Raw genomic sequence first — 14,811 nt, 5'->3', positions numbered from 1 at the left:
ATTTAACGCTTACCTTGTTTTTAGCGCTTGCCAAAGTTCTTTGCTGTTTCATAGTGGTTCAAATAGCAGGTGTTCTGTTAACCTACTCAATAGTTCTAAATTTTTCCACCTCATAGGAATGAACAATCATTTAGTGGAGAACACGGAAAAGAGTTGGGCGGGCGGAGGGACAAAGCAACACGGAAAAGGGGTGGGCGGGAGACGGGGCAAAGCAGCACTGGAAAGGGGTGTACCGGGAGGGGGGACAAAGCAACACAGGAAAGGGATGGGCAGGAGGGGACAAAGCAACACGGAGAAGGGGTGGGTGGGAGAGAGGACAAAGCAACCCGGAGAAGGGGTGGGCCTGAGGGGGGGACAAAGCAACACGGAGAAGGGGTGGGTGGGAGGGGGACAAAGCTACACGGAGAAGGGGTGGGCGGGAAAGGGACAAAACAACACAGAGAAGGGGTGGCCGGGAGGGGGACAAAGCAACACAGAAAAGGGGTAGGCGGGAGGAGGACAAAGCAACACGGAGTAGGGGTGGGCGGGAGAGGGGGACAAAGCAAAACAGAAATGGGGTTGGCGGGAGGGGGACAAAGCAAAACGGAAAAGGTGTGGGCGGGAGGGGGACAAAGCAAAACGGAAAAGGGGTGGGTGGGAGGGGACAAAGCAAAACGGAAAAGGGGTGGGTGGGAGGGGACAAAGCAAAACGGAAAAGGGGTGGGTGGGAGGGGACAAAGCAAAACGGAAAAGGGGTGGGTGGGAGGGGACAAAGCAAAACAGAAAAGGGGTGGGTGGGAGGGGACAAAGCAAAACAGAAAAGGGGTGGGTGGGAGGGGACAAAGCAAAACGGAAAAGGGGTGGGTGGGAGGGGATAAAGCAAAACGGAAAAGGGGTGGGTGGGAGGGGATAAAGCAAAACGGAAAAGGGGTGGGTGGGAGGGGACAAAGCAAAACGGAAAAGTGGTGGGTGGGAGGGGACAAAGCAAAACGGAAAAGGGGTGGGTGGGAGGGGACAAAGCAAAACGGAAAAGGGGTGGGTGGGAGGGGACAAAGCAAAATGGAAAAGAGGTGGGCAGGAGGGGGACACAGCAACACGGAGAAGATGTGGGCGGGAAGGGGACAAAGCAACATGAATTAGGGAGGGAAGGGGAGGGTGGGAGGGGAAGAGGCAACACAGATAAGGGATGGGTGGGAGGGAGGGGAACAAACAACACAGGATGGGATGGGTGAGGGGAACAAGCAACACAGAGAAAGGATAGGTGGGAGGGGAAGAAGCAACACAGGATTGGGTTGAGTGGGAGGGTAAGAAGTAACACAGGAAGGGGTGGGTGGGAGAGCAAGAAGTAACACTGGAAGGGGTGGGTGGGAGAGGAAGAAGTAACACGGGAAGGGGCAGGTGGGAGGGGAAGAAAGAACACGGGAAGGGGTGGATGGCAGGGTAAGAAGCAATATGGGAAGGGGCGGGTGGGAGGGTAAGAAGCAACACAGGAAAGGATGGGTGGGACTTGAAGAAACAACACAGAAAGGGGTGGCTGGTAGGGGGAAAAGCAACATGGGAAGGGGTGGCTGGGGGGGAGAAGCAGCACCACTGGAAGGGGTGGGTGGGATTGGAAGAAACAATACAGGAAATGGGTGGGTGGGTGTCGGGGAAGAAGCAATATGGGAAAGGGGTGGGTGGGAGGGGAAGAAGCAATATGGGAAAGGGGTGGGTGGGAGGGGAAAAAGCAATACGGGAAAGGGGTGGGTGGGAGGATGGAGAAGCAATAAGGGAAAGGGTGGGTGGGAGGGGAAGAAGCAATACGTAGAGGGAGCGAGTGGGAGGGGGAAGAAGAAATAGTACCCTAATCACATCACAAGCAGCAGACGGACACTACTTAAGATGAATCTATCTGTGCTTAATCCATGCTCCACAGAAAGAAAAGGAGGTGACGAATGGCACACCCTGGCCAATGGTAAGCTATGGGCGGGCTCCAAGCCCTTTATAGTAAACAATACCACTTGCAGCAACAGCGCATGCACTGTCGCCAGACGGGACCTAAAAAATGAGTTTGTGCTGCTAGAACGCAAGGCACATAGGCTGCATACAGATGAATGCAGCAAATGCTTAACTGGCAGTCAGTGGACCAGCTTTTAGCAAAAACTTCACCTACATATCCTGACCTAATTAAATATATGTCATTGATATAATTGTGCCAAGATGTGTATGCAAACTAAATGGACTGTGCAAAACAGCCATGCCCACATAAATATTCATAAAAGTTTAGCAAAAGTGAGAGCTATATTTGACAGCATGGCCCATACATGAAAGAGTACAGATCAAAAAAGTGGGGGGAGGAAGAAGTAGAGGTTCATTCAGCTTCCAAGAGGTACTGGTTATCTATTCAGAAAGGGGGGAATGAATTCTCAGTACCAGAGTCTCAGAACTTTTTGTCTCGGAGGCGCTCAAACACACATTCACAAACTGCAGTGTATGTAATCTCCGCATAGTGTGGTTCGGTGGATAGCGTCATCATCAAGTCTTGACACTTGAGATTCCCCTTCTACAAGTCACATCAAAATCTCCACCAGGAGGGAGACTGTCTGGATGTTGACAGTGGTGAGTGGAGTAAAATGATCTCCTATCCTTTAGGTAAATCTTTATTGGGGGGAAAAGAGTAGGCTAGGGATAAGTTTTAAAAAGTTTAAAAACAAAGGGGTGTTTAGTGGATGAGGCAATGGTCCACGACCCCTGTGCCGCTAGAGTCCGTTTGGTGCTGCTTTGTGTCCCCCCATTTGCTGGTCCCAACACCCAAAGCTTGGCCCCCGCAACCATTCCACTTACCTTAAGCAGCGTGGCTCCACGGACCCGATGTCTCCATTGAAAAGCATTGGGCCGAACTCCGAGTTTGACCTCTGCACCCGGCCGCCCCTTTGCTGCTGGTGGTGCAGTGTTGGTACCTTCCTACTCCTTGCCACTTCTGACCTATGGTCCCGAAGTCTGGAACTGTAAGTTGAGTACGTACCTGATCAACCGCAAAACTGTTTTCCCCTATAGGATAACATTGAACTGTTCTGAAAATACTCTGTGTCGATTTTTCAAAGGGCAACGTATTTTTATTTAAAAATTTACTTACCTTATTCCAAAGATCTCGGTCTTAAAATAAAGTACAAACAAAGTATAATATTTTCAAATTGGTCTGGATCTCCCTCTTGAGTCGTGTGTCCATTTTTGATCGTACACATTACCACTAGTAGAGCACTTTGGGTTTTACATTGAGCCCTGTACACTGTTGGGGAACCCCTGGACTCTGTGCACAGTATTACCACCTAGTGGCAATATCATATACAGAGCCAGCGTCCTACATAAGGCACATAAGCATTACTTGGAATTATATTTCACTCTCCAGGATAGTCCCAGACAAAACATACCTCCCAAAAGCAACAGACTTTATCTTTTGAATATCATGTTATTAAATATAAAAGAAACTCCCTTTTTTTTGGTACTATGATGACTTTAGAGCAAAAAGTGTTGTTATGAAAAATGTTATCCTCATTTTTTCTCGTTAATAATTCAGTACATTTTCTTTTTGGCAGGACTGTTTAAACCCTTTATGGTCCAAAGTACCAATTAAAGAGGTTCAACCATTATGAGCTACTTATAATAAACATATTGAAAGAGCTCTTATGTAACACGTAACATGTCTGTCCATAAGAAAGTGCCACAAATAAATTGCAATAAAACAGTAAGAAAACACTTATTGGCGACATGCAAAATGGAATATTCATGATAATGCAACTTCCAAGAAACTTATTACACCATGCTCAAGGAACTGAACGAGGAGCAGGACCCGATGATCAAGGATGCCACTTCAGTAGATAAGGGATCCTGTATCCTAAAAAACAGGGATGCCCCTTAATTTGAGACAATCCCAGCACATTATTACTGTTTAGGTTTACAAGAGCAGTCAGACAAGTACAATATCATTCAGAACGTCACAGTTTAATTTTGGTGATTCAGTTTTGGTAACTCTAGACAGTAGAGAGGGAACATTGAAAATGTGTGGCACAAAATGCACAACAGTGTGCTGGTGTCGCCTGCTGTATCGCTGGAATCATTGGTGATGGTAGCACAGGAAACATTCTTCTCTGAGCATCTCTCACCCACTGGTCATTCTGAGGGTCTTCTAGTGAAAAGGACAAACAGGCTTTCGTCCAGTAAAGATGGCCCCTGAGAGGGAAGTGATACTATCATTGTGATCCTTGGAAATCCAGATCTGCAGAACCCCATCCTGGAAGAGGTTATCAATACTGAATCACTCTTTGCAAACTAATCAAAGATGGAGTTGGAGGATTTACTATACTTATTAGGTGAAGAACTAGAAATGTCTTAATGTTGATTTCGAACTCCCCGTGTTCCTCTCACTTCTCCTTGCCTCTTTTTCCTTTTTTTCTCCCTGCTCGTTCCTTATTGCTATGTTCTTTCTCCCTGTCCTCTAATGTTGTCCGCAGGGGTTATGGCAGATACGGTTAATTGTAAGGAACACAATTATTATGGTACAATAACCCTTTAGTCCAGATTCCTCCTTTGAAGCGTTTGGTGGGATATGCTGTATATGCTCTGATCTCATGACCAGTCTTTAATCAAGGGGTACCCTTTGGGCGCCCTCTCGAACCCGGAGCATAGCTTTGGGCCTGTAGCCCCGTAAACATAGAGGACCTTGGTGAGCTTTCATGATCGTTATGTTCATTGAAGGTAAAACAAAAAACTGAGTCTGTACAGGAAACCATCGTAGGGCGGGCCGCCATGTTCTCCAGAGCCAAGCATTGGACTTCCTGTCCCAATCCACCTCTATCCTGACGTGCGATGCACTCATACCCCAGCAGCGATACGTTCATAGAGCTCCCTCAATGCGCCTGTATTCAGGTAGACAGGGAGAACTAAGGTCTCAGAACTAAGGCACCCACAGAGCTCTTTAGGGGCACTTATAGCCTTATTTATGAGCTAGTAGCAAGATACTCACTACACTCCTAAAAGTACTTTTGGCTGAATAGATTTGAACGTTAAAGTGAAGCTAGGGAGTCAATGAATCTACTGCTGATGCCATCTGTTCTATAATCTAGGTTTGAATCCTTTACAAAAAAGATAAGCAGCAAGGGTTAATTACAGCCACACAACCCAAATAGTCACTATGATTAAAACAAAGAATCCACAGGTAATGCTTTTGCCCACCTCCAAGGTCTGCTGCTTATAGACCTCACAATTAGATTGTACATAATACAAGGCAAAGAGAGGCAACACAAAAAAGCAATTGAACACTCAAAAGAAATTTCTCTTGAGTCTTCTGTAATGCGAGTTGTTCTTTTAATGGTTTCAAACAAGTGCAAATGCAGCCAACGCGTTTCTCCCTAAACAGGGCTTCATTAGGGCGATGTTAGCACCACTAAAAGGTATCATAGGGTGCCTGATACCACTTTAAATGATATGTTTCACTTCAAGAAAGGAGTCTTAGGGTTTACGTACGCAGGTTCCAGTTAGAACCAGACCGTAACATCATACAGCTGTGTACTGTAATACGCGGTTGATCGTGCAGCATCTACTCACATAAGAATCAATTACTGCCTCCAAATCAATCCCGCATGTAGGGTAGAGTATAAGCGTCCCAGGACACCCTTGTCCGTGTAAGGTAGGAGTGTATCGGATAGCATGACGAACAGGCTGAGGTGTAATCAGTCAGCCGAAAGTAAACATAGAGGACCTCTGTGAGCTTGCATGATCGTCAGGTTCGTTGAAGGTAAAACAAAAAACTGAGGGCCATATGTAGGTAAAACGTGCTTTGCGATTCTCAAATTGCGATTTTTAGGGAATCGCAATTAGAGAATCGCAAAACGCAATGTAGGTAGGAATAGCAAAATATTTTGCGAATCCCACATATTCCTTATTTGCGAATCGCAAATTGAGATTCGCAAATTGAGATTCGCAAATAAGGAATACCTTGCCATTCATTCCTATGGGCTAGAATGCCCATAGGAATGAATGGGAAGACATTCTCAATTTGCGATTCTCAATTAGAGAATCGCAAATTGAGAATGCAATTTCAAGGTTGCAAGGGTGTCAATAGGACACCCTTTTGCACCCCTGAAATAAACATGTGTGCACATGTGGTGCACATACATGCGCTAAGGGCATGTATGTGCGCCCCATGGCACTTTGAAAAATGCCAAAAAGTGCATTTTTCTAAGAAATCGCAAATTACCTCCAACCTGAATTTGGGATTCCTTAAATGCATTTGCAAAATAAGGAATCGCAAATTTTGCGATTCCTTATGTTGCGTGTGGGTTGTTGTTTGCTACATAGCACATTGCCCAAATTGCGATCGCAAATGCTGAAATTCTGCGAATTTCAGCATTTGCGATCGCAATTTGGCTTCCTACATATGGCCCTGAGTCTGTACAGGAAACCAACATAGGGCGGGCCGCCATGTTCTCCGGAGCTAAGAATTGGACTTCCTGTCCCAGTCCACCTCTATCCTGACGTGTGATGCACTCACATCCCAGCAGCGATATGTTCATAGAGCTCCCTCAATGCGCCTGTGTTCAGGTAGACAGGGAGAACTAAAAGTCTCAAAACTAAGGCACCCACAGACCTCTTTAGGTGCACTTATAGCCCTATTTATGATTAGGGCTCCTGATTTTATGGTATTTTTTGTTGTTGACATTTCTGTCTGTATTTATCCATATTTTTTTTTCAACTTTATCTATATTTATCAGTGTTTATTTTGGGTTCTGTGAAAAAAATAAGTCTGAAACTCGTATATTTCCACATTTATTTTAACCAAAAAATATGGAGTAATGCTTGAATGCCTGCCGGGTTTCTGTGATATGAACACCCGCAGAGGATAAATCGATGCACTTTTATGAAAATATGCACATTTCAGTATCAGACTTGTGCATATCTACTGCTGTTCAATTTCTTTCTTTTTTAACCCCCTTACCTATCAATCCACACAGTTATTGCCTGGAAGTCATGGCAAAGTGCATTTAGAATCACTCAAATAGCACACAATTTCCGTTTTTATCCACATTTAAAAATTAATACAGACAAGAAAATAAATGGTTTTCTGTCTGTTTTTTCTGTAAAAACTAGTAAGAACGGAAAACAGGGAGCCTTATTTATGATCTAGTAGTAAAATACTCACTACGCTCCTAAAAGTACTTTTGGCGGAATAGATGTGAACGTTAAAGTGAAGCTAGGGAGTCAATGAATCTACTGCTGATGCCATCTGTTCTATAATCTAGGTTTGAATCCTTTACAAAAAAGATAAGCAGCAAGGGTTAATTACAGCCACACAACCCAAATAGTCACTATGATTAAAACAAAGAATCCACAGGTAATGCTTTTGCCCACCTCCAAGGTCTGCTGCTTATAGACCTCACAATTAGATTGTACATAATACAAGGCAAAGAGAGGCAACACAAAAAAGCAATTGAACACTCAAAAGAAATTTCTCTTGAGTCTTCTGTAATGCGAGTTGTTCTTTTAATGGTTTCAAACAAGTGCAAATGCAGCCAACGCGTTTCTCCCTAAACAGGGCTTCATTAGGGCGATGTTAGCACCACTAAAAGGTATCATAGGGTGCCTGATACCACTTTAAATGATATGTTTCACTTCAAGAAAGGAGTCTTAGGGTTTACGTACGCAGGTTCCAGTTAGAACCAGACCGTAACATCATACAGCTGTGTACTGTAATACGCGGTTGATCGTGCAGCATCTACTCACATAAGAATCAATTACTGCCTCCAAATCAATCCCGCATGTAGGGTAGAGTATAAGCGTCCCAGGACACCCTTGTCCGTGTAAGGTAGGAGTGTATCGGATAGCATGACGAACAGGCTGAGGTGTAATCAGTCAGCCGAAAGTAAACATAGAGGACCTCTGTGAGCTTGCATGATCGTCAGGTTCGTTGAAGGTAAAACAAAAAACTGAGGGCCATATGTAGGTAAAACGTGCTTTGCGATTCTCAAATTGCGATTTTTAGGGAATCGCAATTAGAGAATCGCAAAACGCAATGTAGGTAGGAATAGCAAAATATTTTGCGAATCCCACATATTCCTTATTTGCGAATCGCAAATTGAGATTCGCAAATTGAGATTCGCAAATAAGGAATACCTTGCCATTCATTCCTATGGGCTAGAATGCCCATAGGAATGAATGGGAAGACATTCTCAATTTGCGATTCTCAATTAGAGAATCGCAAATTGAGAATGCAATTTCAAGGTTGCAAGGGTGTCAATAGGACACCCTTTTGCACCCCTGAAATAAACATGTGTGCACATGTGGTGCACATACATGCGCTAAGGGCATGTATGTGCGCCCCATGGCACTTTGAAAAATGCCAAAAAGTGCATTTTTCTAAGAAATCGCAAATTACCTCCAACCTGAATTTGGGATTCCTTAAATGCATTTGCAAAATAAGGAATCGCAAATTTTGCGATTCCTTATGTTGCGTGTGGGTTGTTGTTTGCTACATAGCACATTGCCCAAATTGCGATCGCAAATGCTGAAATTCTGCGAATTTCAGCATTTGCGATCGCAATTTGGCTTCCTACATATGGCCCTGAGTCTGTACAGGAAACCAACATAGGGCGGGCCGCCATGTTCTCCGGAGCTAAGAATTGGACTTCCTGTCCCAGTCCACCTCTATCCTGACGTGTGATGCACTCACATCCCAGCAGCGATATGTTCATAGAGCTCCCTCAATGCGCCTGTGTTCAGGTAGACAGGGAGAACTAAAAGTCTCAAAACTAAGGCACCCACAGACCTCTTTAGGTGCACTTATAGCCCTATTTATGATTAGGGCTCCTGATTTTATGGTATTTTTTGTTGTTGACATTTCTGTCTGTATTTATCCATATTTTTTTTTCAACTTTATCTATATTTATCAGTGTTTATTTTGGGTTCTGTGAAAAAAATAAGTCTGAAACTCGTATATTTCCACATTTATTTTAACCAAAAAATATGGAGTAATGCTTGAATGCCTGCCGGGTTTCTGTGATATGAACACCCGCAGAGGATAAATCGATGCACTTTTATGAAAATATGCACATTTCAGTATCAGACTTGTGCATATCTACTGCTGTTCAATTTCTTTCTTTTTTAACCCCCTTACCTATCAATCCACACAGTTATTGCCTGGAAGTCATGGCAAAGTGCATTTAGAATCACTCAAATAGCACACAATTTCCGTTTTTATCCACATTTAAAAATTAATACAGACAAGAAAATAAATGGTTTTCTGTCTGTTTTTTCTGTAAAAACTAGTAAGAACGGAAAACAGGGAGCCTTATTTATGATCTAGTAGTAAAATACTCACTACGCTCTTAAAAGTACTTTTGGCGGAATAGATGTGAACGTTAAAGTGAAGCTAGGGAGTCAATGAATCTGCTGCGGATGCCATCTGTTATATAATCTAGGTTTGAGTCCTGACTCGGGCGACTGGTTCTTTCATTCTTCTGAACTGGGCGAAATATGTGTCATTGAAGTGAGAAAAACGCATCACTTATTAACCAGCTTAAGTAAATTTTGTTGAAAACGTGTACACAAATTCCGTTTTTATTTTTTCAACAGACAGCACTGTATAGAATGAATTAGAAAGAAGCCATCTTGCCTTAGCGAAGTATGAAATGTTCTGTGTGTTGCAAGAAAAAAACAACGTGTTGGTAGAATGAATTGCTGATGGAAGTGTCAGGCCACAAGTGCCATTATCCTATGAACTTCGCTCATGGGTTTGACTGCCTATAATAGACATCTGTATGTTCCAATCGCTCTCTGATCACCACCCTTTTCCAATGAATCTGTCCCTGGCATTATACTACACCACCTGCAATTGCGTCTACATTTCCCTCACTGCCAAAACAGAAATGTGGTTTAAATGATTTACTCAAAGTGGTATTGGTCTCCTGCTCAGCCCCATTCTGATCAAAGAAAAGGCACTGGCTGGCACCTTTAAAAGATGATGTTTGCCCCCTCCCCCTTCCCATTAGTTGATCATGATAAATGGGCAGAACGTGCGGTTTTCATATTACATAAAGTTCAATGCGGCAGGAGCCCCATGACTCGCATAAGGCGAAGTGAGGCAGCAGCGTTCGGGCATTAGCACTAGGTGGCGCAATAAAACAAGGAAAGGCCACGTTCCTGCTACGAAGTGCTTCTTTGCCTGGAGCACCGTGTATGTTAAACAAATGGATTACTGGTGAGGAAGGTGTTAATCCTTGTGAACAGGATCTGTGACTCAGCATACCGCCCGAGGGGTTAAACCTGGAGTCAACAGTGGCTTGTGAGCTCTAAGGCTTCAACAACGCTTATGTTCACTTTTAACAATGATGGGGAAATAAAAGAGTATGGGGTTACGGAAAAGAGTATGGGGTTACGGAAAACAATACGGGTCATTTGTTAAACTGTTGTAGATCCGAAGTCGGTGTTGCGCTTATACAGCACTTCAAACTCCTGCAAAGGCGCCGAGACGCGCTTTGACAGACCGGTACCACGGTACTGATTTGTTTGGGTTTGGTTGGAAGCTTTGTGGCATGCAATATTTAATTACTTCTAGGGCTCACAAGCCAAGCGAACACATTACGAATCTCCGGTCAAATACATCCTGCACAACTACAGGCAATGCTATTGCCTGTCTTTTACAAGACATACGGTAAGCGACGAGAGACCACGTTTGCCCAGTCAAATGCAGCGTCAACACATACCCATGCTCATCTTAATAGGCAGGTTCTCTCTGCTCGCTGCCTCCACTAGGTGGCGCCTAACCTCCATCACTGCTTCCTTGTGCTTCAGACTGAGCATGGACTCCCACAGGGCCTTGGCAGCGGGCTCTCTGAAAGAAAACCAGAAGAGTTAAAACTAATAACTTCCTCGACAAAGAATGTAAGAAAACTTGAAACAACCTGAACTAAACAAAACCATGCATTTGTATTCGACCATTCGCTTTAGAATCCACCCGGCACATAACCGAGAGCATAGAGCTGCGTGCTGGAAGAAACAGAGACGCCACATGTATCACATTCGGTTTCATTATAGACGAACATTGAAAGTGCATTCATTGACCGCCATTGGCACAGCAGAACGGAAAAAGCACTATATATAATTCAGTTAGGAAATGTTGGATTAAAAATATATATATATAGAGAGAGCTAAGAAGCGATAAAAATAGCAACACGATTGTAGCACAATTAAATCAGATATAACAAACTGCCATTTCGTGCATTGCTTACAAATAACTTAGCAGGTGAAACTCAAAGTGACACAGCATCGCCAAACTAAAAATCAATAATTTCTCAAGATATTCTGACTACTCTCTCTCCGGACTTCTCTGAGGGTCCATAGTAGAGTTTAAGGGGGGCAAACTAAAACGGGTCTGCACGCCGGAATTCCATGAGTTTTTTGATGCGATATATTTAAGGCTTCCGGTTAACCGTTTTTACTGTTTTTTTACAGATACATACAGACAGAAAACAATGTGTTTCCTGTCTGTATTCATTTTTAAAAGCGGAAAAATACTGAAAATGGTGCTTCTTTTGACAGACTCTCCATGCTGTCTTTCATGAATTCCAGACACCAGCTGAGCAGACAGACAGCCAGCATGGAGAGTTGAATGAAAAATAGGAGATTTCCTTAAATACAGGCACATGCTAACACATATTTGTAGTATAACACTAAAATGTATCTTTGAGTGTAGTCTTTTGTGGTAAGTGGCTGCTTAATTTACTAAAACATGACAGGCATCCATGTATGAGTGCACGTCCATGAGTTAAATAAATGTGGAAATATACCATGTTACAACTCCATTTATTCTCAAAACACAATGGCTAAATGGCAATGAGTTGGCCAAAAAATAAATATGGATAAATACAGATGGAAATGGTAAAAAAAAAATACCATAAAACCGGGAGCCCCAGATATATTATAACAAAGGCGATATAGTAGAGCTTTCAGCTGTGTCAGATTGGATCACAAACATCAAAAAACCTGCGAACAGGCCGCCTCCTCGGTCACCTAACAAACGTGTAAAGACAAGGCCAGCCGTGAGGTCAAACCTGCTGAAATTTAACGGGGCAAAAGACCACTTATTTACCGAGATGTGGATTTTGGTGTGATAAATACCAAAATCTGCATATTCTTTCCATAGCGCTAGAAGTAGGGGTGTGCTGCAGCACCCCAGCATAACCATGCTGGAGTTCAGAAGGTAAATAAGTAGTAAAGACGCCTTTACATTGTGTTTTTATCTTGCTACGTTTGCTGTGCATTGACAGAAAGAGCCCAGATGTCAGGCTATGTCTCATGACAAATTGCTGCTTATTCTTTTAACATAGAGATTGAGGTTTACTTTCCTTTCTCCGACTGAAAAGTTGGAGGATTTTGTAAAGAGAACAACAATCTGACAAACTTGCTGGGGTATATGGAGTGTGAAAGGAAAGGCTAAAGAATTGCAGTTTTTTCTAACACACAATAACATGTAAATACCTGTAAATGAGAGGAAAGCACAAATGAACCGCGTTTTTGTAACTCAGATTTGTGATGGAAATAAAGATTTCAAAAGGATCAAAATAATTCAAGACACTTTTGAAGAAGTGCTTGTACTGTGTATCAGTATAACAGCCCCACTGAGAAGTGCTAGTACTATTTATTACTACTATAATACTTCAGCTGAAAAGTACTGCCACTCGCACTTAGCATAAGAAACTGCCAAGAAGTGCTTGTACTGTCCATTAGTATAACAGTCCCACCAAGAAGTACCTGTAGTGTTCATTAGTATAACAGTCCCACAGAGAAGTGCTAGTACTATTTAATACTACTATAATAAATCAGTTGAAAGGTGCTGCTACTCGCCATTAGTATAACAGACTTGCTCAGATGTGCTAGTCTTGTTCAGTACTATTTTAATACTACCATTGACCAATGCAGGGACTGACCCTCTAAATCCGCCAAGTATAGCAGCAGAAATGAGAAATGCTTGTTAAGTGCATTATTAGTATAACAGTACAGTGACTACATCATGCCCCCCAATGCAGACACCGTTAGTATGCCAGTATGGGACACAGGGCGAACAGGTGAAGCTCCCTCTACCATCCGTGGCAAAGGACAGCAGCAGCCTTGCCGAATGGAGTGTGGTACCAGTCTAAAACCTACTCAATAGTAGCGTATCAGAGGTGCCCGGGTCCTATTCAAGCAAGGACAAAAGGCCCAGTGGTGCCAGTTGAGTAGCAGAAGACATTCATGATTTAGAGCAATTGATTTCTCAGACGCCAGGAACCTGGGGCCACTGCACCTGCTGAACTAATGGTAGCTACTATCAAACACTCACTGAACCCCTCATTTGGCACATGCTTGCTGGTGTTTGCTTTGTGAGGCACAGGCCAAGGATAATGCACGTTGACTTGGACCGCCTAGCCAGTACATTTTGCAGTGGCAGCCTGCCTTCTTAAAAGACACTGACGTTTTTCCACCATATGTACTGTTGTTTATATTGTTTTAATTCCTATATATATTATACCAACAATCGGTATTAGCAAGTGGCTAGGTTAGGTTTCCCTGTCTCTCTTTTTCGACACTCTCCATCTTTTGTTTATGTCCTGGGCTTTTTGTAGAGAGCACTATCACTCTCAATACACAAGACTCCTGCCACTATAAATGACACCAGGTTAGCTCTCACAGCTGAGGTAGATGCTAGCACAGATCTATTGATAAAGGAGCAATGATGTAATGAACTTTCTTAATTTAAACAGATTGGATTTGTCATACCGTTTCTATGAATCTAGTACGGCTGTGCATTTAGAATGCCAAAACTTCATATTACAGAAACCGAATCTTCTGACTGTGAGTGATATCCAACAGGCAGTGTGAGTGATTGTGTGTGCTGGAAGGACGGCTTAAAAAACTGTTTAAAATGCCGTGAGGCACTTCGTTTGTTCTACCTGCTCGTCACTTGTTTGGGCTCTGGCCTCAAGTTAATTTTAAAATTCAAATTGTACTTTTTAATTAAAGACTGCTACTGTTGCTCCACTTACCCGCACTGTAAAACTTTCTCTCACACGCTGCTTTAGCGTGAAGATCACCCGCACTCATCTGTGTAGCGCCATTTTGGGTGAGGGAAACTGCTCTCTTGCCATTTTTGGCGGACATCTTGGGCAGCGCGCTAGCCTTCAAGGGAAATCCCTCGCCATCCACTTAAGGCGCTTAATGCAAGCGCGCAGCCTGATGACTGTGAGTGATATCCAACAGGCAGTGTGAGTGATTGTGTGTGCTGGAAGGACGGCTTAAAAAATTGTTTAAAACGCCGTGAGGCACTTCGTTTGTTCTACCTGCTCGTCGCTTGTTTGGGCTCTGGCCTCAAGTTAATTTTAAAATTCAAATTGTACTTTTTAATTAAAGACTGCTACTGTTGCTCCACTTACCCGCACTGTAAAACTTCCTCTCACACGCTGCTTTAGCGTGAAGATCACCCGCACTCATCTGTGTAGCGCCATTTTGGGTGAGGGAAACTGCTCTCTTGCCATTTTTGGCGGACATCTTGGGCAGCGCTCTTCAGGCGTCTGGCGGCGGTGGGCGCCATTTTGGGAGTAGCGGGGTTAGCGCTCTAGTCGCGCCGGACTCCCACCCTCCTCATCTTATATAATGTGTGTCATGGCCAGACGGCGCAGCGGGCTGGCGCAGCGGGCGCGCCGGGCGCGCGCCGAAGCCGCGCCAAAGCCAAGCCCGTCTGCGCCCGTCCGAGCCTTGACCGAGCCCAGGGCCACCCCCCCCTGCACCTTTAGAGTCTTCAAGGTTAGTGTACACGGCAAATGA

At 43.8% G+C, this 14,811-nt stretch overlaps 1 protein-coding gene across 1 annotated transcript in view; it reads right to left on the bottom strand.

Annotated features, from left to right (window-relative positions):
- The window catches only part of SCFD2 (sec1 family domain containing 2), a 1,689,485-nt gene that overhangs the window by 1,359,579 nt on the left and 315,095 nt on the right, over positions 1–14,811 (bottom strand). Inside the window, exon 3 of the mRNA XM_085642103.1 lies at positions 10,716–10,843. Coding sequence (XP_085498229.1) covers positions 10,716–10,843 — 128 coding nt within the window. The remainder of the gene's footprint in view (positions 1–10,715; positions 10,844–14,811) is intronic.

Source organism: Triturus cristatus, chromosome 2_2 (assembly GCF_964204655.1).
Source record: "Triturus cristatus chromosome 2_2, aTriCri1.1, whole genome shotgun sequence".
NCBI lineage: Eukaryota > Metazoa > Chordata > Amphibia > Caudata > Salamandridae > Triturus > Triturus cristatus.
Note: the sequence above shows the minus strand (reverse complement) of the source record. Positions and strands in the feature narration are given on the sequence as shown.